The sequence below is a fragment of the Brachyhypopomus gauderio genome, unplaced genomic scaffold, assembly GCF_052324685.1.
Source record: "Brachyhypopomus gauderio isolate BG-103 unplaced genomic scaffold, BGAUD_0.2 sc129, whole genome shotgun sequence".
NCBI lineage: Eukaryota > Metazoa > Chordata > Actinopteri > Gymnotiformes > Hypopomidae > Brachyhypopomus > Brachyhypopomus gauderio.
The window spans coordinates 17,681-44,846 of NW_027506950.1; the positions used below are offsets into that span (position 1 = coordinate 17,681).

General features: G+C 42.9%; 1 protein-coding gene across 7 annotated transcripts; it reads right to left on the reverse strand.

Moving 5' to 3' along the window:
• Window positions 1-188: 188 nt before the first annotated feature.
• LOC143499002 (ADP-ribosylation factor-binding protein GGA2-like) lies at window positions 189-27,059 on the reverse strand. 7 transcript variants are annotated; one of them, XM_076993940.1, is made up of 17 exons: window positions 26,893-27,059; window positions 18,517-18,601; window positions 17,890-17,965; window positions 16,713-16,811; window positions 15,638-15,761; window positions 14,448-14,545; window positions 14,144-14,224; window positions 9,367-9,489; window positions 8,974-9,055; window positions 8,110-8,220; window positions 7,882-7,956; window positions 6,150-6,211; window positions 5,922-6,022; window positions 5,720-5,844; window positions 5,466-5,635; window positions 1,347-1,457; window positions 189-670 (listed from the first exon to the last, which is right to left on the reverse strand). In XM_076993940.1, the coding sequence occupies exons 1-17, from the start codon at window positions 26,933-26,935 to the stop codon at window positions 560-562; spliced, it is 1,677 nt and encodes a 558-aa protein (XP_076850055.1). In that variant the 5' UTR covers window positions 26,936-27,059; the 3' UTR covers window positions 189-559. The 7 variants fall into 7 exon arrangements, with proteins under 7 accessions (XP_076850055.1, XP_076850052.1, XP_076850054.1 ...); XM_076993937.1 differs by having other exon boundaries at window positions 7,882-8,007; XM_076993939.1 differs by having other exon boundaries at window positions 6,150-6,205; window positions 8,110-8,238.
• Between the last annotated feature and the right edge of the window lie 107 nt (window positions 27,060-27,166).

A 27,166-nucleotide genomic window follows, 5' to 3' on the forward strand; every position in this document is an offset into this window, starting at 1 on the left:
GCATCCTGGGAAGGGAGAATACACAGAGCTGAATGGGCCTGCTGACACTTTGGTGTGTGCAGTACTAATGTATTTAAATGATGTAAATATGGTGACATCACAAGTAAAGTGACTGATTTGACACACTACTGCAGCTGAACTTGATGTGACTGCCTACACTACCAATATATACCAAGAGATGACAAGAGTTTCTAAACAAGCACTTTTTTATTATCTATTATTTTGATATTTTATTACATTATTACAAAGCTGATAAAAAGTTTAAATACACACTACACACACAACCCAAATACAGCATTCCATTTAAGTATGCTGTATGCTTAAGAACAGTTTTGGTATCTTAATCTTACACACAGACACAGTTGAGTAGTACACACAAAAATACATAATTCCTAATACTCATTTAAATTATATATGTCAAAGAAGCACAAATATGTGGGAGTGAGTCTGTCTGTCAGATGTGTCCTTTTGGCAGGATTTCTGACTGCTGGGTGATGTATACCTAAGGACGTTAGACAACAATATGGCATTCACAACTGTCAAGGGGTAAGTCCATAGGTCAGGGGTTAATCCAGGAGTTCCACTCTGGGAACTGGTTGATCTCTGCCTCCTGATGAACCCTGTTCACTCCAAGCATCATGGACAGTTTGAATCTCACACGCACCGGCTTCTGGAACACAAGACAACACACACCAGTCACACCTCTAGAACACACACACCAGTCACTCTTGTTTCTGCAACAACACACACCAGTCACACCTCTGTTTCTGCAACAACACACACCAGTCACACCTCGGGAACAACACGCACCAGTCACACCTCTGTTTCTGCAACAACACACCAGTCACACCTCTGTTTCTGCAACAACACACACCAGTCACACCTCGGGAACAACACGCACCAGTCACTCCTCTGTTTCTGCAACAACACACACCAGTCACTCCTCTGTTTCTGTAACAACACACACCAGTCACACCTCGGGAACAACACGCACCAGTCACTCCTCTGTTTCTGCAACAACACACACCAGTCACTCCTATGTTTCTGCAACAACACTAAGCAATAGCCTAAGCATGGAGACCCAGGTTTCTCTCTCCCCAGCCACCTTTTTCAGCACTTCTGGTGATACAGAGGCATTTCAGGACAGCGGAGAGATATAATCTCTCAAGCAGGGTCTGGGTCTCCTCCCAGTTGGAGATGGAGTTAGGTTTGCACAGAGTTATGGATCTTCGATGTGTCTCGAGCTGTCACACTGGTAATGATATTTATGACAATAATGTAATGCATCACATTGTCAGGAAGCAGAGTATCATGACCCTAGTGTGACCCCTAGCCTGTTTTCTTACCTTAAGAGGGTTGGAGAGCAGCAATACCTGAGAGATGGCAGCAGGGGGCAGTATGGGGTTGTATGCAGGCAGATCAGTTCTTGTTGCAGGTTGCAGTCTGACCTGCATCGTCTACAACATGGATGAAAGGTCAAAGGTGAGAAAGGTGAGTGTGGTTAACTCAAATCAACTCAACTCAGCTTTATTTATAGAGCACTTTAAGAATGGCAGCCGAAACAAAGTGTTGTACATAAGAATAAATCATTAGACATAAAACAAATAATAACAAAATATGAATAAAACAATATTAACTAAAAAACGGTAAAGGCAATCATTAGAACAAATCAAAGAATAAAACTAAAACAGTAAAAACTAAAAACATACAAAGTCTCATGTTGTGTTAAAAGCCAATGAATAAAAGTGGGTTTTAAGACTGTTTTAAAAATGGGCAGTGAAGGGGCTTGTCTAACATGCAGTGGTAGGTTGTTCCATAATCTAAGAGCAGCGATGGAAAAGCTCTATCCCCTCTGAGCTTACGCTTTCGGCACCTCCAGGAGCAGCTGATCAGCTGACCTGAGGCAACGAGCGGTGGTGTGGGGATGGAGCAGTGAGGTAAGGATCTAAAACAAAATAATCTTAAAATGAACTCTAAAATGCACAGGTAGCCATGTGCTCTCTCTTGCGTGATCCCGTTAAAAGTCGGGCAACAGTGTTTTGCACTAACTGAAGATGTTTGAGAGTGGACTGGCTGACTCCAAAATAAAGTGTGTTACAGTAATCCAGCCGAGACGTAATGAAGGCATGGATTACCGTTTGAAAGTGCTCATGCGAAATGATTGTCTTTACCTTTGCCAGCTGCCTCAAATGGAAAAAACTGGACTTAACCACTGCACCTATTTGGCAGTCCAATTTAAAATCACCATTTTAAAACCTAAGTTGGTGATAGTTTGCTTCACATATAATGTCAAAGGGCCCAAATCAATAGGGGAGGCATCACTGGAACCACTAGGACCAAACACCATCAATTCTGTTTTCATTAAAATTTAAGAATTTTAAAGCCATCCAGTCTTTAATATCATTTAGACATAGCAGAAGTGGTTTTATAGAGGCATCTCTCTTCTTCAGTGGGACATATATCTGGGTGTTGTCAGCATAACAATGAAATGAGATGTGGTGTTTCCTTATAATTGAACCCAGTGGAAGGAAATACAGAGAAAAAGTAGAGGTCCTAAGATAGAGCCCTGTGGAACCCCATGCGGCATGGGAGCTGAGGAGGATTTAGAACCAGCAAAGGTCACACACGAAGTTCTGTCTGTCAGATAGGACTTAAACCATTCTAGAGCACGACCACAAATGCCCACTAGGTGCTGCATCTGGGAAACTAAAATATTGTGATCCACTGTATCAAATGCCACAGTTAGATTCAGCAGGAGAAGAATCACATGCTCACCAGAATCATTGGTCAGGAGAATATCATTAAAAACCCTAATCAATGTTGACTCTGTACTATGCAGGGTTTTAAAACCAGATTGAAAAACCTCCAGGATATTTTGCTCTTCGAGAAACAAATTTAGCTAAGCATAAACAACTTTCTCCAAGATTTTTATATAAAAGGCAGTTTGGAGATAGGCCTATAATTAGCCAATACAGTGTGGTCAAGGCCAGGTTTCTTGAGCAAAGGTTGCACTACAGCATGTTTAAAACTCACAGGAACAATACCTGAGGACAGACTGCTGTTAATAATAGCCAAAACCTGCTGCCCTGTACTGTAAGAAAAGTGAGGAGGCACAATATCACAGGGAGAACCTGAAGGCTTCATATGGCCCACCACATCCTCCAAGTGAGACAGACTCACAGGCTCAAAACTATCAAACACAGCCAGGCAGGGGGCAGAATAAGAGGGGTCAGAGGCAGGAACTGTAAGAGGAGCTCCTGCAGTGACAACCTTATCAATAAAGAAGTGCAGAAAGTTATTACACATATTGAGTGATGCCTCCAAACTGATGGGCTGAGGAGCCTTAAGAACAGAGTCAATGGTTTTAAATAGCACATGGGGTTAGACGTTGTAAGGATGGAGGAGATGGGGTTAGACGTTGTAAGGATGGAGGAGATAGGGTTAGATATTGTAATGGTTGAGGAGATAGGGTTAGAGGTTGTAGGGGTTGAGGAGTTTGGGATAGATGTTGTACGGGTTGAGGAGATAGGGTTAGATGTTGAGGAGAAAGGGTTAGAGGTGTAGGGGTTGAGGAGAAAGGTTTAGAGGTGTAGGGGTTGAGGAGATAGGGTTAGAGGTTGTAAGGGTTGATGAGATAGGGTTAGAAATTAAGGGGTTGAGGAGATAGGGTTAGAGGTTGTAAGGATTGAGGAGTTTGGGATAGACGTTATACGGGTTGAGGATATAGGGTTAGAGGTTGAGGAGAAAGGGTTAGAGGTTGTAAGGGTTGATGAGATAGGGTCAGAGGTGTAGGGGTTGAGGAGAAAGGTTTAGAGGTGTAGGGGTTGAGGAGATAGTGTTAGAGGTTGTAAGGGTTGAGGAGATAGGGTTAGAAATTAAGGGGTTGAGGAGATAGGGTTAGAGGTTGTAAGGATTGAGGAGATAGGGTTAGACGTAAGGGTTGAGGAGATAGGGACAGCAATTGTAGGGGTTAACCCTAATCCTAACCCTAGAACAGGGGTACTCAACTAAATTTTTCCGCGGTCCAATTTTGGCAGATACCTGTGACCTGAGGTCCGGGGTGGCGAACGTAAGTTGTTGAGCGGGGGGTGGCGAACGTAACACTCGTGACGGAGTGTTTTTTCAATAGCCCTGAAATAAATGCTCCGTTTTTTTTTTTTTGGTTCATATCCAGTTAATCAGGAATGAGATTGGATCCGGACAGGACTGCGTTCGGGTCCGGATCCGGACCGCGGTCTGCCAGTTGAGTACCCCTGCCCTACACAGCAAAATCAGCAGAGTTAAATGTTTGGTGTTGATGAAATATTTGAGAGTAGAGAGTCAATCTGACTATTGCCCGAGTTAATCCAACTCTGAACAGAGTCTCATCTCTGTGGTTTTACTCCCAACTCCCAAAAAAACAGTGTCAAAATAAAGTGTTAAACAAGCTCTCCTTTAAAATAACTCTGAGAGTGTAAGTACGTCAAGATCTCCTTTAAAATAACTCTGAGAGTGTAAGTATAAGGAATGCCACCTGATCTTCCCTAACCAGCCTCACCTGCCTCTCATTACCACGCCCCCTTTCAGTCACACTTATACACCTACCCCAGCACGTCTCAGTCGCGAAGTATTGTTGACTCATGCCACATACCGAGCGTTTCTATCTCCTGTTTGATTCCCCGTGTTCTGACCCTTGCTCGCTCCATAGACCTCGTCTCCTCCCTAGCCCTTCTGTACCTCCTGGATTCTGCTCTCACGTTACGACCCTGGACCGTCACGACCACCCCAAGAGAACGTTACCGCTGCTAATGCTAGTGATCTACTGATCATTCTCTGTGTGTGTGATTTATGTAAATAAAAGCGACCTACTTCCGCATTTGGATCCCTCTCCGCCTGGTCAATTCGTTACATCAGCTTACATATTTCAGATCCTTTGATAAGTAGTTCTCCAATGAGAATAATAAAAGAGCTTGCATAGTGCCATATTGTTATACGTTGAAAATATGAGAATGTCATTCGGTATTTTTAATGGTTTTATTTTGTGTGGTGCACATGATGAGAAAAAAATGATAAAACATGTAGTATGTGATTCTATTTTTCAAGTTAAATTGAATTAATTGCACACCCAAAGCTGCAGTATGCAAATCAATATCAGCATGGTAAATCAGTTGAGAAAAAATTGACACTGTAAGGTAGTCAGTTTATAACACTGGACTCTGGTGCTGAAAAGTTTGAACACTGAGTAGTGTTGCACAGTGGTACATTTTAACTCTTTTAAGTAGTTAAAAATAACTCTATTGCAGTGTAATTACTACAACACTTTGAAAAGTGTTAAAATAACACCCTGGGGTGTGGACCCATATAGACACTTTAAAAGTGTTGAAATTAACTCCCATAGAGTTATTTTGTGTCTTTCGAATTTGCTGTGTAGAACATAGGAAGTTAAAGCATTGCTGGATGAGCCTATTTTGATTATGTGTTGTTACCTTTGGAACAGCAGCCAAGAACAGGAAGTCTGAAACAGGAAGTGCTGAGGTGTTCACAGTTGAGATGACGATGACAACAACATCAGGCCGAGAGGGAAGAGCTTCTTTGGTGAAGTGGAAAGACACTCTGATGCCATGGCGATCAAACACTGTTATTGGCTGTAGGGGACCTAAAGGACATATGCAGCATGCTGGTGACTGGGAAAAATGAACAACAAAACAAAATCTTTCTGTATTGTTGAACTGTCACTAACTAGTCTTAATGGAGTCCAGAGAAACAGTGACGTCCAGAAGGGATGAAGGAAGATGTGGTTTATATTCTGAGCTCACTGGCTGAGACTGCATGTCACCCAAAGCTTCTGTAAACGGCTTCACTTCCCTGAAGATAAACATCCCCAATCAGGTTGATGATGAAGAGACATGACAGAAAAACCCAGTTTGCCAGTTATCACTCACTTGACTGGAAGTATTGATGCATTGTGGTTATTGTAGTCTCCTTTTCCATTAGCTATCTCCATACTGCCAGCCTCCCTCATATCCTTAGTTTTATCCTCCAGCTGAAAGATAACATGGCACCCAAAACCAGTGTGTATATGCTGAGTCAGCTTATAAGCACTGAGCAGAGATTCTCCTCACACCCTTTAATTGCCAGGGAGACGTGTTCTGTAACCAGAATGACAATACCTGTGTGAGCTCATCAAGGTACGATGTCACTCTGAGTGCCCTGGGGTTGCTGGGTTCTGCAACTGAGCAAAAAACATCCTTACAAGACTGAAGAGTAATGATACTAGTCCCAGACTGAAGCACTGAACAGTAATGATACTAGTCCCACACTGAAGCACTGAAGAGTAATGATACTGGTCCCAGACTGAAGCACTGATGCGTAATGATACTGGTCCCAGACTGAAGCTTAAGAACCTGCCCTTTTCAGAAATAAAAGAAGTAGAGGAACAGTAACAATTGGAGGAACAGTAATAATGGAGGAACAGTAATAATGGAGGAGTAGAGGAACAGTAATAATGGAGGAACAGTAATAATGGAGGAGTAGAGGAACAGTAACAATTGGAGGAACAGTAATAATGGAGGAACAGTAATAATGGGGGAGTAGAGAACAGTAATAATGGAGGAGCAGTAATAATGGAGGAGTAGAGGAACAGTAACAATGGAGGAACAGTAATAATGGAGGAGTAGCGGAACAGTAATAATGGGGGAGTAGAGAACAGTAATAATGGAGGAACAGTAATAATAGAGGAGTAGAGGAACAGCAATAATGGAGGAGTAGAGAACAGTAATAATGGAGGAACAGTAATAATAGAGGAGTATAGAACAGTAATAATTGGAGGAACAGTAATAATGGAGTATAGAACAGTAATAATTGGAACAGTAATAATGGAGGAACATTAATAATGGAAAATCAGTAGTAATTGGAGGAACAGTAATAATTGATGAGTAGAGAACAGTAATAATGGAGGAACAGTAATAATGGAGGAGTAGAGGAACAGTAATAATAGAGGAGTATAGAACAGTAATAATTGGAGGAACAGTAATAATGGAGGAACATTAATAATGGAAAATCAGTAGTAATTGGAGGAACAGTAATAATGGAGGAACAGTAATAATGGGGGAGTAGAGAACAGTAATAATGGAGGAGCAGTAATAATGGAGGAGTAGAGGAACAGTAACAATGGAGGAACAGTAATAATGGAGGAGTAGCGGAACAGTAATAATGGGGGAGTAGAGAACAGTAATAATGGAGGAACAGTAATAATAGAGGAGTAGAGGAACAGCAATAATGGAGGAGTAGAGAACAGTAATAATGGAGGAACAGTAATAATAGAGGAGTATAGAACAGTAATAATTGGAGGAACAGTAATAATGGAGTATAGAACAGTAATAATTGGAACAGTAATAATGGAGGAACATTAATAATGGAAAATCAGTAGTAATTGGAGGAACAGTAATAATTGATGAGTAGAGAACAGTAATAATGGAGGAACAGTAATAATGGAGGAGTAGAGGAACAGTAATAATAGAGGAGTATAGAACAGTAATAATTGGAGGAACAGTAATAATGGAGGAACATTAATAATGGAAAATCAGTAGTAATTGGAGGAACAGTAATAATGGATGAGTAGAGATCAGTAATAATGGAGGAGTAGAGAACAGTAATAATGGAGGAACAGTAATAATGGAGGAGTAGAGAACAGTAATAATTGGAGGATCAGTAATAATGGATGAGTAGAGAACAGTAATAATGGATGAGTAGAGAACAGTAATAAAGGAGGAACTGTAATAATGGAGGATCAGTAATAATGGATGAGTAGAGGAACAGTAATAATAGGAGTATAGAACAGTAATAATTGGAGGAACAGTAATAAAGGAGGGAGACAGCCTGTGTGAGACAGGAATGCTTTACCAAGGGGACACACATCCTCCTTTAACAGTAGTAGAGAGCTGCTGTCCTCAGTGTGGTCAACAGGGGTGCTATCTCCTAGCCCAGAGAAATCAATCAAGTGGTAAGTCTTGATTGGACTAGTTGTTTCTGTCACAATAGAGAGGCATTAAAGATCAGTTTACATATGATGCACTTTGACATATTCAAGTGTGTGTGTGAGTGAGTAGATGTGTAAAACAAATGGCCAACCCTGGCTGTTCTGGAGAAGCACCATCTGAGTCTCTGGTTCTTGATTCTGTGTTTTTGCTCTGTATAGGTTCATCACATCTGTTACTTTGTCATTCCCCTGCAGTATCACAGCTACACACACATACACCTCTATAAACACCACAAAATAAAGATATAGAGTAATTTTTGGGTGAGTGTGGGGGTTGTGGGTGAGTGTTTGGGTGTGGAGGTTGTGGGTGAGTGTTTGGGTGTGGAGGGTGTAGGTGAGTGGGTGTGGAGGTTGTGGGTGAGTGAGTGTGGAGGTTGTGAGTGTTTGGGTGTGGGTGAGTGTTTGGGTGCGGAGATTGTGGTGAGTGTTTGGGTGTGGAGGGTGTGGGTGAGTGTTTGGGTGTGGAGGTTGTGGGTGAGTGTTTGGGTGTGGAGGTTGTGGGTGAGTGTTTGGGTGTGGAGGTTGTGGGTGAGTGTTTTGGTGTGGAGGTTGTGGGTGAGTGTTTGGGTGTGGAAGTTGTGGGTGAGTGTTTTGGTGTGGAGGTTGTGGGTGAGTGTTTTGGTGAGGAGGTTGTGGTGAGTGTTTTGGTGAGGAGGTTGTGGGTGAGTGTTTGGGTGTGGAGGTTGTGGGTGAGTGTTTGGGTGTGGAGGTTGTGGGTGAGTGTTTGGGTGTGGAGGTTGTGGGTGAGTGTTTGGGTGTGGAGGTTGTGGGTGAGTGTTTTGGTGTGGAGGTTGTGGGTGAGTGTTTTGGTGAGGAGGTTGTGGGTGAGTGTTTGGGTGTGGAGGTTGTGGGTGAGTGTTTTGGTGTGGAGGTTGTTGTGAGTGTTTTGGTGTGGAGGTTGTGGGTGAGTGTTTGGGTGTGGAGGTTGTGGGTTATTGAGTGGATGTGAATGAAACCTAAAGTTTTGTCATCGTTCATGCTGTCGCTTGCCAGTCTGAAGAGGATTGGTCTCAGCTTATCACAGTGCTCATAGAGATCCTACACACAAACACATTTAACCTATCACAGTGCTCATAGACATCCTACACACAAACACATTTAACCCATCACAGAGCTCATAGACATCCCTAAGACAATATTCATCCAGTATTATTTAAACTTTCATACAATACAAACACCTTTTTAACACTTCAATAACATTTACACAGATCAGTCCAATATATGTTGTCCATCACACTACACATATTTTGTATTTGCCTTCTATATGACACATTTATACACAACAGTGAGTAATTGTGAAACAGACATGTGCTGTGTTGTGTGTGTTGTAGGAACACACCAACACTCACCTTTATCTCCTGAGTGTGTTGTGTGTGTTGTAGGCTCAGGAGGGATTTTAGTTGTGATGTACAGTTCTCCACCTCCTCAAGAGTGCTGACACATCTGCTCTTTTTCTCCACCTTTTCCTGCTCCTGCATGTACACATACACACACACACACACACACACACACAAATGTAAGCACACCCACACACACACACTTGTACACACACGTGCGCACACAAATATGCACCCATACGCACACACACGCAGACACGTATGTGCCCACATGCACACACATTAAACAATGACTTGGGAGGAAATAGATTTATTGATTGCATACTGTGTTAAGAGAAGAGCCTGAGTATCTAACCTTCATCTTCTGCCGGGTTCTGCTGAAGCATATAATGTCCTAAATGACACTTGATTTGTGTTGTTGTTTGTATTCAGTGCAGTTTTGGGTCTTCTTTAGTGCAGTGCTGGACATTTGAATCCAGGTTAGTGCAGTATATTGCGTGTGAGACCAAGTGTCTAAATGTACATTGCTCACCAATTAAGGGAGAGCAAAGAGAGCAATTTAGGAAAGCAGGTGGTGATCCTACTGAGCCTTACTTAGCTTGGGTTAACCCTAAACCCTAGCCCAAGCTTGGGTTAACCCTAAACCAAGGGTGCCCATTACGTCGAAGGAAGTGTGGGTCGATCGCAAAGGAAATGTGGGTAGATCACATGACATTAAAAAGTAGTGGATGAATGACAGGCTATCATCCATCTGCACTGACGGTTGTATTTTGATTGACATACATGGTAGCCAATCTGACGTCTAGGGTTTGTCCACCCCCACGATCGACACACGCCGCCAAAAAATAAATCGGTCGATCTTTCTGACTTGGTCATCTTATAAGTAGCTCGCAAGCTGAAAACTTGTGGGCACCCTTGCCCTAAACTCTAGCCCAAGCTTGGGTTAACCCTAAACCCTAGCCCAAGCTTTGGTTAACCCTAAACGCTAGCCCAAGCTAAGCCTGATCAATGGGTGGTCTACCACAGTTGTTTACCATGGAGGGTCTACCACAGTGGTTTACCATGGGTGGTCTACCATGGGGAGGTCTACTACAGTGGTCTATGATGGGTGGTAGATCTTTGTGGTGCTGCCCCCTTGCTGTGGAACTCTGCTCCCTCTGTGCTTCATTACTAGTATTGGTGCTACCAGTAGTAGTAATGAGGCGCAATGCTAGCAGTAGTAGTAATGAGGAGTGGTGCTAGCAGTAGTAGTAATGAGGAGTGGTGCTAGCAGTAGTAGTAATGAGGAGTGGTGCTAGCAGTAGTAGTAATGAGGCACGGGGCTAGTAGTAGCAGTAATGAGGCGTGGCGCTAGTGGTAGTAGTAATGAGGAGTGGCGCTAGTAGTAGTAGTAGTAATGAGGCGTGGTGGAAGCCGTAGTAGTAATGAGGCATGGGGCTAGTAGTAGTAGTAGTAATGAGGCGTGGTGCTAGTAGTAGTAGTAGTAATGAGGCGTGGTGCTAGTAGTAGTAATGAGGCATGGTGCTAGTAGTAGTAGTAGTAATGAGGCGTGGTGCTAGTAGTAGTAGTAGTAGTAGTAGTAATGAGGCGTGGTGCTAGTAGTAGTAATAGTAGTAGTAATGAGGCATGGTGCTAGTAGTAGTAGTAATGAGGTGTGGTGCTAGTAGTAGTAGTAGTAGTAATAATGAGGCATGGTGCTAGTAGTAGTAGTAGTAATAAGGTGTGGTGCTAGTAGTAGTAGTAATGAGGCGTGGTGCTAGTAGTAGTATTAGAAATGAGGTGTGGTGCTAGTAGTAGTATTAGAAATGAGGGCTGGTGCTAGTAGTAGTAGTAGTAATGAGGCGTGGTGCTAGTAGTAGTAGTAATGAGCAGTGGTGGTAGTAGTAGTAGTAATGAGGCGTGGTGCTAGTAGTAGTAGTAGTAATGAGGCGTGGTCCTAGTAGTAGTAGTAATGAGGCATGGTGCTAGTAGTAGTAGTAGTAATGAGGCGTGGTGCTAGTAGTAGTAGTAGTAATGAGGCGTGGTGCTAGTAGTAGTAGTAGTAGTAATGGAGTGGTGCTAGTAGTAGTAATGAGGCATGGTGCTAGTAGTATTAGTAGTAGTAGTAATGAGGCGTGGTGCTAGTAGTAGTAGTAGTAGTAATGAGGCGTGGTGCTAGTAGTAGTAGTAGTAGTAGTAGTAGTAGTAATGAAGTGGTGCTAGTAGTAGTAATGAGGCATGGTGCTAGTAGTAGTAGTAGTAGTAGTAATGAGGTGTGGTGCTAGTAGTAGTAGTAGTAGTAGTAGTAGTAGTAGTAGTAGTAGTAATGAGACATGGTGCTAGTAGTAGTAGTAGTAATGGAGTGGTCCTAGTAGTAGTAGTAGTATTAATGAGCAGTGGTGCTAGCAGTAGTAGTAGTAGTAGTAATGAGGCGTGGTGCTAGTAGTAGTAGTAATGAGGCGTGGTGCTAGTAGTAGTAGTAGTAGTAATGAGGCGTGGTGCTAGTAGTAGTAGTAATGAGGCGTGGTGCTAGTAGTAGTAGTAATGAGGCATGGTGCTAGTAGTACTAGTAGTAGTAGTAATGAGGCATGGTGCTAGTAGTAGTAGTAGTAGTAGTAGTAGTAGTAGTAATAAGGAGTGGTGCTAGTAGTAGTAGTAGTAATGAGGCGTGGTGCTAGTAGTAGTAGTAGTAATAGTAATGAGGAGTGGTGCTAGTAGTAGTAGTAGTAATGAGGCGTGGTGCTAGTAGTAGTAGTAGTAGTAATGAGGAGTGGTGCTAGTAGCAGTAGTAGTAATGAGGAGTGGCGCTAGTAGTAGTAGTAGTAATGAGGCGTGGTGCTAGTAGTAGTAATGAGGAGTGGCGCTAATAGTAGTAGTAGTAGTAGTAATGAGGCGTGGTGCTAGTAGTAGTAGTAGTAATGAGGAGTGGTGCTAGTAGCAATAGTAGTAATGAGGAGTGGCGCTAGTAGTAGTAGTAGTAATGAGGAGTGGTGCTAGTAGTAGTAGTAGTAATGAGGAGTGGTGCTAGTAGCAGTAGTAGTAATGAGGAGTGGCGCTAGTAGTAGTAGTAGTAGTAATGAGGCGTGGTGCTAGTAGTAGTAATGAGGAGTGGCGCTAGTAGTAGTAGTAGTAATGAGGCGTGGTGCTAGTAGTAGTAGTAGTAATGAGGAGTGGTGCTAGTAGCAGTAGTAGTAATGAGGCGTGGTGCTAGTAGTAGTAGTAGTAATGAGGAGTGGTGCTAGTAGCAGTAGTAGTAATGAGGCGTGGTGCTAGCAGTAGTAGTAATGAGGCGTGGTGCTAGCAGTAGTAGTAATGAGGCGTGGTGCTAGTATTAGTATTAGAAATGAGGCGTGGTGCTAGTAGTAGTATTAGAAATGAGGGCTGGTGCTAGTAGTAGTAGTAGTAATGAGGCGTGGTGCTAGTAGTAGTAGTAGTAATGAGCAGTGGTGCTAGCAGTAGTAGTAATGAGGCGTGGTGCTAGTAGTAGCAGTAGTAATGAGGCGTGGTGCTAGTAGTAGTAGTAGTAATGAGGCGTGGTGCTAGTAGTAGTAGTAATGAGGCGTGGTGCTAGTAGTAGTAGTAGTAGTAGTAGTAATGGAGTGGTGCTAGTAGTAGTAATGAAGCATGGTGCTAGTAGTATTAGTAGTAATGAGGCGTGGTGCTAGTAGTAGTAGTAGTAATGAGGCGTGGTGCTAGTAGTAGTAGTAGTAGTAGTAATGAGGCGTGGTGCTAGTAGTAGTAGTAATGAGGCGTGGTGCTAGTAGTAGTAGTAGTAGTAGTAGTAGTAGTAGTAGTAGTAGTAGTAGTAATGAGGTGTGGTGCTAGTAGTAGTAGTAGTAATGGAGTGGTGCTAGTAGTAGTAGTAGTATTAATGAGCAGTGGTGCTAGCAGTAGTAGTAGTAGTAGTAGTAGTAGTAATGAGGCGTGGTGCTAGTAGTAGTAGTAGTAATGAGGCGTGGTGCTAGTAGTAGTAGTAGTAGTAGTAGTAATGAGGCGTGGTGCTAGTAGTAGTAGTAATGAGGCGTGGTGCTAGTAGTAGTAGTAGTAGTAGTAGTAGTAGTAGTAGTAGTAGTAGTAGTAATGAGGAGTGGTGCTAGTAGTAGTAGTAATGAGGAGTGGTGCTAGTAGTAGTAGTAGTAATGAGGCGTGGTGCTAGTAGTAGTAGTAGTAATGAGGAGTGGTGCTAGTAGCAGTAGTAGTAATGAGGAGTGGCGCTAGTAGTAGTAGTAGTAGTAGTAATGAGGCGTGGTGCTAGTAGTGGTAGTAATGAGGAGTGGCGCTAGTAGTGGTAGTAATGAGGAGTGGCGCTAGTAGCAGTAGTAGTAATGAGGCGTGGTGCTAGCAGTAGTAGTAATGAGGCGTGGTGCTAGTAGTGGTAGTAATGAGGAGTGGCGCTAGTAGTGGTAGTAATGAGGAGTGGCGCTAGTAGTGGTAGTAATGAGGCACGACGGTAATAGTAGTAGTAGTGATGAGGCGTGGTGCTAGTAGTAGTAGTAATGAGGAGTGGTGCTAGCAGTAGTAGTAATGAGGAGTGGTGCTAGCAGTAGTAGTAATGAGGAGAGGTGCTAGTAGCAGTAGTAGTAATGAGGCATGGTGCTAGCAGTAGTAGTAATGAGGCGCGGTGCTAGCAGTAGTAGTAATGAGGTAGTGGCGCTTCTAGTGTTAAAAAACACATTACTACATTCATGAACCTCAGGCGCGCACACAAAAATAAACACAGACAAATGCATACTTCTTTCACTGCTATACACACACCACATACTCTTTCTCTCTCTCTCTCTCACACACACACACACACACACACACTCACTTCTTTCAGTGTGCTTTTAATAAGTCTGTTAGCTGTTTGCAGGTCCTCTGGGCAGCTACTCTTCAGCAGACGAGACAACAACTACAACACAGACAACAAACTCAAATTCAAATTTATTTATATAGCGCTTTTCACAACACATGCTGTCACAAAGCAGCTTTACAATCTTATACTCAGTTACAGATCCTCCTATGTGTGTTTACTATTCACAGCAGATCTTATCTGTGAAATATTCTTACTCTTGAAATAGTCCACAAAGTAAAATATCCATATTGAAATACTTTACAGAGAAGAATGCATTTACCTGTGATTTGTCTTCATCATCAAACACGGACACTTCCTGCCTGGGACACGGAGGCATTACAGTGCTGTCTGGAAGTTTAGGGTCTTTTTTCACAATACCTTCAACGTTAAAATGTAAAGTGTGTTGAGTTTGGAACGGTGGTATTCTGTTCTGAACAGCAATGTGGTCTTTAAGTATTAGCATTGAGGTTAGCATTAGTGTCAAGGTTAGCATTAATGTCAAGGTTTTTATTTTAACCCCAGCATGCTGTGTTTGAAATTTCCCCCAGTCTCTAAATAAAACCTACAGTTACTTAGGGTTAATGTTAGCCTGTACTCACAATTTAGTAACGTAATATGGTAACTTTAGAGTTCAGTATGGACACTAGTATAAGCAGTGGAACTGTTTAGTATGCAGTATGGATATCTGACCTTGTGAAACTTGTTTAGTACGCAGTATGGATATCTGACCTTGTGAAACTTGTTTAGTATGCAGTATGGACATCTGACCTTGTGAAACTTGTTTAATACGCAGTATGGATATCTGACCTTGTGGAACTTGTTTAGTACGCAGTATGGATATCTGACCTTGTGGAACTTGTTTAGTACGCAGTATGGATATCTGACCTTGTGGAACTTGTTTAGTACGCAGTATGGACATCTGACCTTGTGAAACTTGTTTAATACGCAGTATGGATATCTGACCTTGTGGAACTTGTTTAGTACGCAGTATGGATATCTGACCTTGTGGAACTTGTTTAGTACGCAGTATGGATATCTGACCTTGTGAAACTTGTTTAATATGCAGTATGGATATCTGACCTTGTGGAACTTGTTTAGTACGCAGTATGGATATCTGACCTTGTGGAACTTGTTTAGTACGCAGTATGGACATCTGACCTTGTGAAACTTGTTTAATACGCAGTATGGATATCTGACCTTGTGGAACTTGTTTAGTACGCAGTATGGATATCTGACCTTGTGAAACTTGTTTAGTACGCAGTATGGATATCTGACCTTGTGAAACTTGTTTAGTACGCAGTATGGATATCTGACCTGGTGGAACTTGTTTAGTTCACAGTATGGATATCTGACCTTGTGAAACTTGTTTAGTACGCAGTATGGATATCTGACCTGGTGGAACTTGTTTAGTTCACAGTATGGATATCTGACCTTGTGAAACTTGTTTAGTATGCAGTATGGATATCTGACCTTGTTTTTTTAACATGTGATATGCTTCCTGCACCTTCAGCTCATCTTTCAGCCACAGGGTCCAGCCATACAAAACTTCTGTCACCCTTGACTTCACTAGGGCTGTGCTCCACGTGCCCAGGTACTGGACACAAATACACATGCACATAAATGCTTAAACATTTTTCACCAAGTTACTGTTCCACTCTGTTCATTTCACACAGGCTGTTAAGACAACAACTCAAAATTTTTATGAAATAAACATTTCCAATATAAAGCACTTAATATATCTGATAAATATTAAAATAAACATTTCCTACATAAACTTAATTAAGATCTGAGCTCATGCAAAGACTGGAGTTTATTCACTTCGACACTGGTGCAAACACCAGATATTTTTCATTTCTGAGCTAACCCTGTAGATTATTACTCCGAGTTAGGGCTAACCCTGTAGATTATTACTCCGAGTTAGGGCTAACCCTGTAGATTATTACTCTGAGCTAGGGCTAACCCTGTAGATTATTACTCTCTGAGCTAGGGCTAACCCTGTAGATTATTACTCTCTAAGCTAGGGCTAAGCCTGTAGATTATTACTCAGAGCTAGAGAGTAATAATAGAAGACTGAGAACTGTAATAATAGAAGTCTAAGACTGTAGAGCAGGGGTGCCCATTACGTCGATCGCGAAGGAAGTGTGGGTCGATCGCAAAGGAAGTGTGGGTAGATCGCATGACATTAAAAAGTAGTGAATGAATGACAGGCTATCATCCATCTGCACTGATGGTTGTATTTTGATTGACCTACATGGTAGCCAATCTGACGTGTAGGGTTTGACACATAACAAACCCCCCCCCCCCCCCCCCCCCCCCCCCCCACCCCCGTCAATGATCGACACACGCCACTAAAAAATAAATAGGTCGATCTTTCTGACTTGGTCATCTTATAAGTAGTTCTCAAGCTGAAAACTTGTGGGCACCCCTGTTGTAGAGTAGTACTCTGATCTAGGGCTCAACCTGTAGATTAGTACTCTGAGCTAGGGTTAAACCTGTAGATTATAATTCTGAGTTAGGGCTAACCCTGGAGATTTTGGGTTAGTACCTTTGGTGACAGCACTTTGATAAGTTCATTCAGAAATCGGAATTTAGTGGCTTCGGTGTGAAAAGGTTTCCCGCAGTTATTCATGCACATCTCCAGTAACTGGTGAAAAAAAACACAGGAACACGCAGGAACATACAGGACAACACAGGAACACGCAGGAACATACAGGACAACACAGGAACATACAGCCTTTATTACACGCACCTATGGCAGCTGTAAAAGAAAACATTACTCACTCACTAGTACATCAACTAATACTATAATAATTAGGGGTGGGCATAGATTAATTTTTTTTTCATCTAGATTAATCTCACTGAAATCTTAAAATTAATCTAGATTAATCTATGTTAAAATGGCTCATATGCGTGCTACCCAAGTAATGACTAAAAGTCAGTTTTTGAGATAGGGTTTCTTAATACAGAGGGTGCGTTAGACCAGGGGCTCATCTCCTGTTTCCAAAATGCATCAATGACTGCTTGAGGAAGCTGTTCTACTTTGATACTTGAAGAAAAAAAAAACATGCTCAATAAAATGTAGGCTACTCGTGTTCAACGGTTTATTCAGTTAAACATGAATTTGTAAGCCTACATACTGTACATTAAAAGGGGTTGATAACATGTTTATTCAGCTAAACATGATATTTGAAATGTAAGCCAACATTTAGTACATTTAACCTCATGGATGTAATTTGGGGGGGACTTTTTCAAAAGCCGGTTTTGGTCCTCTGCAGTTTTAACGGTTGATAAAAAGAAATATTTAAATAGCGACGAATCTAGCGCTAGGACCATGCAGAAAACGACCGCTCCGAGCTCCGCTCCGGTAACACTTTACGTTCCTAAAAATGAATTTTCCATGAAACAAACCTGGCGACTTCGTGGCTGCATCCATGTAAACATGTACGATTTGTAATTCACAGGTTTGAAAACTCGTTCTCGCCCATACTGTGCAATCTGGTTAGGAATACAGCCGAGCTAAACTATCAAGTTTAAAGTCATCATAGTTTGCTTACCCATTTTGACCCAGTTCCCAACCCAACTTTAAGAATAGATTAACGGCGATAATTTTTATATCGCCTGATAAGATTATCAAATTAACGACCGCCGTTAACGGCCCACCACTAATAATAATACAATACTACTACAACAGACACACATGCATATTGTTTTGCAGATCTTACAGTAAGTGCTTGTAGAGCTTCTCTCTCCTGAGGAGACTGGATTTTGTGTGCCAGTAGCCTTGTAGCAACCTGGGGCCTGAACACATTCACATAAGCATTACACATCACATAAATAGAAATGTGCATGATTTAAGATTCTGCCAGAGTCAGCACTACAGTAACTTAACCCCTAATCTTACCACCTAAACCCTAACCTAGCACTACAGTACCTTAACCCCTAACATTAACACCTAAACCCTAACCTAGCACTACATTAAATTAACCCCTAACCTTAACACCTAAACCCTAACCTAGCACTACAGTAACTTAACCCCTAACCATGACACCTAAACCCTAACCCCAATATTCGGGTGAGGTCTCCCTCTAGCAGTAGCTAATGTGACACTTCAATGCCACTATGGTCATAACCCTAATCTAATCCTAACCAAACTACCCATCCCTAACCCTATTATCATAACCCTAACTAACCCTAACCTTAACTAAACCAAACCCTATGTTCATAACCCAACTGGCTGTGCTATGGTAATGATGTTTGTATGGGTGTGTGTGTGTATGTGTGTCACCCATCTGACTGTGCTGTGGTAATGTTTGCATGAGAGTGTGTGTGTGTGTGTGTGTGTGTCTCACCCATCTGGCTGTATGTTAACCTGCTGACAGAATCTTTGGATATAGTCCCATCTCTCTGATGTGTTCTCTGGGTCTGTTACCTTATCTGTGACATTATAAAATCAAATAAATATAGGTGTATTTACATAAATGTATGTATATTTGAATAAAAGCATCATCTTATCAACAAATATTATTATTTATTAGTGTTGTGTCGTTTGCGAACGATTCGTTCGAATGAATCAATCATTTGAGTGAACGTACTGAATCAAATCACTTCCTCAGCTGATTCGTTCCTTTTTCAGTTCAGTAGTTGAGTTCAGCAGTGACCGTGCAGGCCGGCAGGGGAACTGCTGTGTGGTCTGTGAATCACCGAATCACCCGCAAATCTGGAGGTGGAGACTCTCATTGCGAGGGAACTGTGCTTACTCAGTGATTCGTTCACTGAACTGAGGGCTCTCGTTCATTCTCTGATTCGTTCACTGAACTGAGGACTCTCGTTCATTCTCTGATTCGTTCACTGAACTGAGGACTCTCGTTCATTCTCTGATTCGTTCACTGAACTGAGGGCTCTCGTTCATTCTCTGATTTGTTCACTGAACTGAGGGCTCTCGTTCACTCACTGATTCGTTCACTGAACTGAGGGCTCTCGTTCACTCTATGATTCATTCACTGAACGTACTGTAATTGTGATTCACGTTTGTGCTGCCACTCACTCACATTTTCTTTTTGATTGCACATTTAAGTTGATATTTTCTTCTGAATGTACATCTTAATTTTGCTCCTAATTTAATATTTATTTTGCACTCAGTTGTAGGTTAGTTCATACTTATTTTTTGTATTATTGTCACGGTGAGGCGGCCCCCTACCAGTCGCCTCCGTCCACAGCGGCTGTTGTTGTTGTTTGGTGACGTCATGTGCGTCCCTCAGGTGGGCGGAGCCCGTGATCCGTCTCACCTGAGGGTCGTTTGTTTGCCTGTATATGTCTTGTCTTTGTACCAGTTGACCGCTGGTCATTATATCCTTAATTTGGAGATATTGCACGGGTTTTTGGTTTGCTGTCTGCCCTGGGAAAAACTCTTCGTGTTTGTCGTTTGTTTGTTGGAAGAGCTCCGCCGTGCTCGTGTTGTATGTGTGGCACGGCGAGGACCAGGGCAGTCTCCCTGGGTAAGCTCTTCGTCTTGTCTGGTGTTAATGTGTATGCATGAATGGTAACGTTGGTCAGTGTGCGTCGCTCGTTTGTGTTTGTGTTGAATGTTTCATGTGTGACGCGGGTACCGCTCGTCACCGTCGCCTCGCTCCCCTGTCGTCTTGTGTTTAATGTGGGGGAGCGACTGCTAACCTGAGCGGTGCGTCACGGTCTACCGAGCGTGCACGTATGGGTCCGGTTCCGTTCGTTGTTTGTACACAGTTTTGTTTGTCTAGTCTTTGCGTGTGTGTTGTGTCCTAGCGTGTTGTCAACTGTTTACGTGTAATTCCACGCATGCTCCTCCCCCTGAATGTGTGTTTGGGGGGGACCAGCTGTGGTCCCGTGCCATGGGGTGTGGCACGGAGGACGTCACTCCCGAGGGAGGCCCTGAATAGGGTAGGGCGCGTTTGTGTGGTGTGTGTGTGTGTGTGTGTGTGTGTGTGTGTGTGCGCGCTGTTCTCTGTGCAGGTGCTTCTCCTTGGTGGTGTTCCTGGACCTTGTGGGGATCTCCACCTGGCAGGAGCCCCCTTGTGTTGTGGGGTGACCGGAGCCCGGTCATGAAGAGCCCCTCCCTAGGGGGCTGGGGCCCCCGGATGTTTGGGGACCATGGGGCTCCGGTCTGAAAAGCTCCTGCTGAGGAAGGAGATCCTCCCTCCTGCCCGGGGTGACCAGGAGGCCCTTGGGGCTGCTCCCTAGCCCGCGTCGGGGGTGCTCTGGGCCTCGGTCTCTGGCGCTCCTGGGTTGGGTGGAGGAGTCCACCTTGCGATGAGAGGCCCTGGGAGGGGTTGGCTCCCCAGGAGGCTGGGGTGACCCCTAGCTCTGGGAGGAGGTAGGTCCAGGAGGTGAGGTAGCCACGCTTTGGAGAGGTAGCCTGCACACACACACACACACACACACACACACACACGAGGGACGAGAGAGGAGCCATAGCCCCTCATCCTCACACCTGTGGGGCTCACCGGCTGAAGGCCGTTTAGGGCGTGAGGGCCCTGTGACCGACTGGGGCGTGGTTTTGTGTTGTTAATGGCCCGGTCGGTCCAGGGTCCCGCCCGGGGAGGCGAGCTGAGTAATGTGTGTTTTTGTGTTCCAGCCCCCGGACTCAGGAGGTGTGTTCCTGCCTGTCTCTGCCTTCCTGCCCCTTCGTGTTTTGTGTGCAGCCGCTGTGTGCCACACACCCAGTGGAGGGGAGTGCGGCTTGGTGGGGGGGGTCTGTCACGGTGAGGCGGCCCCCTACTGGCCGCCTCCGTCCACAGCGGCTGTTGTTGTTGTTGTTTGGTGAAGTCATGTGCGTCCCTCAGGTGGGCGGAGCCCGTGATCCGTCTCACCTGAGGGTCGTTTGTTTGCCTATATATGTCTTGTCTTTGTACCAGTTGACCACTGGTCATTATATCCTTAATTTGGAGATATTGCACGGGTTTTTGGTTCGCACACTTTCTATTAAACCATCCTTTTCCCCTGAGACTTGGCGTGATCGCTTCCTTTTAGTTGCTCACCCCCGCCCGTCACAATTATGTTACAGTGATCCCGCGCCACTTCACGCTTCAGCTTTTGCGAATTCACTCTTTCGTGGATTTTTATAAGATATTAATGGGAAAAATAATTCACGGGTCTTCGTTTTTTTGCCGGTTGTCTGCGGAATTTGATCGGCAGAAAAAATATATATTTTATGATTTTTTACATGTATAAAAATATATTATAAGTATTAATTCTAACAATAAAGGAATGTTATAAATAGTAAAATAGTACGAATTTACTCTCGGAAATGAGAACCAGCATCGCTTGCCTGAGATGCAAACAACACGACTGGTCGCTGGACAAGCACACATGCACAGAACAGTGTGGGAATGGTTATTAAGGGAATGGAAAAGGTTTATGTAACGTAAAGATGTTGGGAGGGTTTATAAAGCCTTAATATAGTGTATAATTACTTAAATTAATGTACCGTTTCTACTTTGCGGATTTTCGGTTATCGCGGATGGTTCTGGAATCTCCAGGATGCGATGAATGAGGGATTACTGTATTTGTAATGTGATATATATTTCCTATAATAAACCCAACATTTAGTTGCATATTTTTTATTTATAAATTTAACAACACTCTCATCTCCTGTTCCCTGAGGCCGTGAACTAAACTGAAACATAAATCGTTCAGCCGTGTATCAGTTAGGTGGGTCAGAGTTCTGCCAAGCACTGAACGAATCTTTTGAATGAATCTTTTTAGTGAACTGATTCTAATGATTCAGTTAATCTAAAACAGGGATGGGCAACTTCCATGATAAAGAGGGCCAAAATTTTTTCAGCACTATCATTGAAGGGCCACATGACCACGCACTTCAAATAATTGGATATGAAAGACACTACAAATTATTCTCAATAAGTAAATGAATTCAGATCTGTATGTTTATTGCACCAACATACATCTATTTTCTGCATATAAATGCATTAACATGTCCTTAATAAGCAACAAAGACAAAACATTTGCTTAATAAAAAAGTGCAAAAAGGAATTTGAACTCCTTCATATCAAAGAACTGCAAAGCGTAGCGCGCTGCAGAACGAGGAGGCGGACACAAACGCTGAGAAGAGCGAGATTTAATAAGGGGAATTCCATAGGCGAAGTCGTTTGTACAGGCACTGGTCAAAACGGGAGAGCCGTCCAAGTGGTCAACAGGACAGGCAGGAGTTGTAACAGGAGAGCCATTCACAACGGAGAAACACAACGGAGACGGAAAATACCAGAACAGCAATGACAGATAATCCACAAAACCAAACAAACCACAAATAACCGACAACGTGCGAAACACAGAAATACAAGTACACAGGACTAAACTAGACACAGCTGAACACAATGACGACATGGGTGTGGCAGACAGAGGGAAGGTGGCGAGTGTAAAATGGAGACAAATTAAGTATTATATCACGATCGATTCTTAGTGTTGACTTGTAACTCCTGCGGTGGCCCAACTCAATAGCAGCCCAAAAAACCGCACCCCGCGACCCCCGAATTTTTACCCGCAGCTGGACTTTCAAACAAGCCCAATTTTGAAAACCGCGAACCTGGCAACTATGCAGCTAGGAGAGGGGGCGTAGCCCTACGTGACAAGAACAAAAAAGTCCTGCTATATCGTTTTTTTTCTTCTTTTAATTATTAAATTATTATTGATCTATTTGCGGGCCGCACTGAGTGAGGACGAGGGCCGTGTGCGGCCCGTGGGCCGCCAGTTGCCCATCCCTGATCTAAAAGAACTGCTGTGCCCATCACTAATATTTATAGTTGCACAAATTGTAACATAACCTTTGTTACTGTCAATTTATTGAACAAGTTATTTAAAACAAGAATTCTGACAGAAAAGTGAACCTCTAGGTTAACTACTGACAGTCATCTCGTGAAGGTGTGGATTTGATCTGCCCCTTTGTGACGGGCAAGGAGTGTGAATGAAAAATGAAGCGATCACGCCAAGTCTGAGGGAAAAAGGAGGTTTAATGATAACATGGACCAACTAAAGACTCGTGACCAGATCCAAATGAAGGATACAATAACCAACAGTCAACTGGTACAAAGACAAGTATATAGACTAGGGGTGTATTCAAATAAGGATTTTCATAGTCGAATCTGATTTGTCTGCTTTTCCCTTTAGTCGACTAATAGTCGAATCGGGTTTATTTTATTTATTTATTTTTAGAGCACCTTAAAAGGTCGTTCTCATTCAGGACTTTTTTCCCTCTTCAAAGTAAAAACCTAAAACACTTAGATAAATGAATAAACATGGTAGGTTGGCTTTATTCAGCTTTTATTTATTTACTTTTTTTTATGAAACGTTAGAGAACATTAACCGTCAGAGCGCATTTCGCATATCGAACTGTCAGACAGGCACCGTGCAAAATGTCAAAAATATTTTAAATAAAATATGCCTGCCTGAAAATATTTTAAAAGTTGCCACACAACAGCAAAATACAAGGAAAGGTTCAAGTAACGGGGTTTAAAAGCAAACAACAACAAAAAATGTTTATAGACCTACTTGAGACGCACCGCGACGACACGACCGAAACGACAAACTTTTTTTTTCGCCTTACGCGTTTTAAATGGTATGCCATGTTGGCTGTTGTCGTGCGAAATGAAAGATGTTGATGACATAAGTTGCACTTTACTTTGTTTGATTCATCTTTATGTTTTTCAAAATACTTTTGAAGTTTTTTAGTAGCCATTATAATCTCGGCAGATGCTGCGTATTCTGTAGCGTGTTCAGCTCCGCTCGTTTGGATTGTGCAACAGCAGGGTGTGATTTATTAATGTGTAGTAAGGAAGATGCCTATTGTTAATGCGCAAACATCATTTTTTAAATATTTATTAACAGAAATTTGGATGATTTTATTTGACAAAAGGCTATATATAACGAAAACAAAGACATTTCATGTAACAACTAATGCTTAGCTGCATCCTTGGGCACCCCCATGCAGTTAGAATGGTACATTCGACTAAGACGTTCATAGTCGACTAGGGGGTATAGTCGACTATAGTCGAATCAGCGACTATTGCAGGTCACCCCTAATATAGACGGACAAACGATCCTCAGGTGATGGCCTGATGATAGGCCCCACCCACCTGGGGCAGTCATGGCCTAGTTGTAGGGAACTGGTCTTGTGACCGGAGGGTCGTGGGTTCGATTCCCAGACCTGAGGCCATGACTGAGGTGCCCTTGAGCAAGGCACCTAACCCCAACTGCTCCCCGGGCGCCGGGCTAGGGCTGCCCACCGCTCTGGGCATGTGTGATCCACAGCCCCCTAGTAATCACTGGTGTGTGTGTGTTCTAACTGCACAGATGGGTTAAAAGCGGAGGACAAATTTCGATTGTGGTGTAAAAATCACAATTGACAAAATACGGCACATTTACAAGCACAACGCAACAAAAACAGGACAACTGCTGGTGTGGACAGGGGCAACCGGTTGGGAGGGCATATTGTGACACCCTGACACTTAAAAAAAAAAATAATAATAATAAATAAAAAACAAACACACACACCCTCTTCATGGTTTCCTGTTCTGTTCAAATGAGATATCATCTGAAATATTTTTACAGGACAGAGAAAACCACTGCTGTGAATCTCAGGTTTGTTTAACCTGTTAGTGCAGTGGTTCCCAAACTTTTTCTGCCGTGCCCCCCTTTAGTAGATGAGAATATTTTTGTGCCCCCCCTACACCCCCCCCCCCCCCCCCCCCCCCCCCCATATTGACTAGGGATGCACCAATTCACGTTTTTCACTTCTGATACTGATTCAGATATCTGAGGCTTCGTATACTGATCCGATACCCAGTGGCGGACTTAGCAATTTGGGGGCTCAAGGCGAAATTAGGTAGGGGGCCCATCAACATTAATATGCGAAAAATAAGTCAGCTAATCAGGGGGCCCCTACAGTGGGCTGCAGTGGGAGGGGCCCAAGGCAGTTGCCTAGCCATGCCTCTATGCAAACACCACCTCTGCCGATACCGATCTGATAGAGTAAAACTGTGCTGAATCGACTTAAAGCATTTTTTTTTTAAACACAGACATACTGAATTACAAGTTTATTGAAAACTCTGCACCAGTATAGCACACTTAAACACACATAAAACATGTAAAAACAACACAACTTGCATTTGTTCAGTCAGTGCAATTATGAATATAACATTGAATGTAAAATAAATAATACCAAAGAACCTGAAACTTACAAAAACAATAGGTTCACAACTTTGGTCAAACATGAAAAAATAAACTGCAAGAAACCTTTTAAATGGTTCAAGAATTCTAAATATAATTTAAAATAAATAAGGAGATGAAATAAGAGAAACAGCAATACATATGCGGCTCGTTTGCAAGCGCAGACATCACGCAGAGCACAAAGCATGTAACGGCCAGAAATATGTGTACTGTCTCTTTAAGGGAGCGAGTTGAGCGCGCGTATGGAATATTGTTTTTTTAGCTTTCTGCCGTAGACCGAGTCAGACCACTGCTCTTTATTTTATTTCTGTAAGTAACGCATTAAATGAGCTTTGGACAACTCACCAGTTCATGTATGAACAGTGAAGTATTGCTGGAGCCCAGGTTTATTTTGGTCAACCAGCAAATCAACGGAATAAGTGGAATACCACCAGCGCGAGTATTAGGTTGAACTAACTCCGAAAAGCAAGCAATACAAGCATAGAATTAGACTGAATAGATCTGTTTTTATGGATCGGTCACATTGTCCCCGATACCCGATCTAGAATTTTTTCAGATATTAATATCGGAATCGGTGCATCCCTAATATTGACACATGTGCACGTTTTACTTTCAAGCTCCGCGCCCCCCCTGCAATAGCTCCGCGCCCCACCTAGGGGGCGCGCCCCCCACTTTGGGAACCACTGTGTTAGTGTAACTCTTTGTGTGTCTATGAGAGAGAAAAAATCTCAGGTTTGCTACGGGTATCCCATAAGCAGTGAGTTTAGCCCCTAGCACCAACCCCAGTATGACCAGTGTAGGAGTTTGTGTATAAAACAGGTTACAGTATGTAAATCTATTAACCATGTAAAATAAGTGAAAACGTCACATATGTATACAGGCACATGAGTACCAATAAACATATAATAAATAAACAATAATGGCTCGCACTTCTACTACATATAAGACTTCACCTTCACTGTACCATTAGTACGGATTGTAATAGTGAAAGTGTTGGTTAAATAAAACCTTAAGACACGCGAGAATCCAGTTCTCCACTCACAACAGGGTTAGGGTTAGGATTACCCTAACAGTTACCTTAACCCTAACAATTACCCTAACCGTAGGGTTAGATACAGAGGAGAACAGAGCGTCTCCGTGATCTATCAGTACGTTATTAGATGTTTGACACATACAGCTGAGGGGAGACACTCAAAACAGGAATTTATAAGTACAAGCACATGACAGCACGTTTGCGGCTTCCGCTTTAATCTCCCTTCTAAAATCTCTCTATTTAACAACTACATAATGATAAATGTAAAGAAACGAGCGCAAAAGACTAAAGCAGCACTGGCACGAAATCGGTCAGTACGTTTATTCTAAACTTCGCCGTTTGATTTGCAGCACATTACATGGACAAAACGAAACTTTATCAAAACGACAACAGTGCCGCTTCAAAATACGTTGGTATATAAGAAAGTGATTGAAAACATATTTAACGAATTTGTTAATTCTTAATGAGAAAGTAAACGTACTTAACCAAGTGTCTAGAGTCTCCCCGCTGTCCACGCTCGCCATGTTCGCGTCTCGTGAAGCACGTGATGCGCTGCAGGACCGACCTGCCCACAGCCCCGCACCAGCCAAACACAATAAACACAACACAACACAGCCCCGCACCAGCCAAACACAATAAACACAACACAGCCCCGCACCAGCCAAACACAATAAACACAACACAGCCCCGCACCAGCCAAACACAATAAACACAACACAGCCCCGCACCAGCCAAACACAATAAACACAAAATGG

Bases quoted from the DNA above. Each gene is read 5' to 3' on its own strand.
- LOC143499002 (XM_076993935.1), bottom strand. From the start codon at position 26,935: ATGGCGAGCGTGGACAGCGGGGAGACTCTAGACACTTGGTTAA. The intron at 14,546-15,637 runs GTCAGATATCCA...TTAACGTTGAAG, and splicing joins TCACATGTTAAAAAAACAAG to GTATTGTGAAAAAAGACCCT. The intron at 671-1,346 runs GTAAGAAAACAG...CTTGTGTTCCAG, and splicing joins TGCTCTCCAACCCTCTTAAG to AAGCCGGTGCGTGTGAGATT.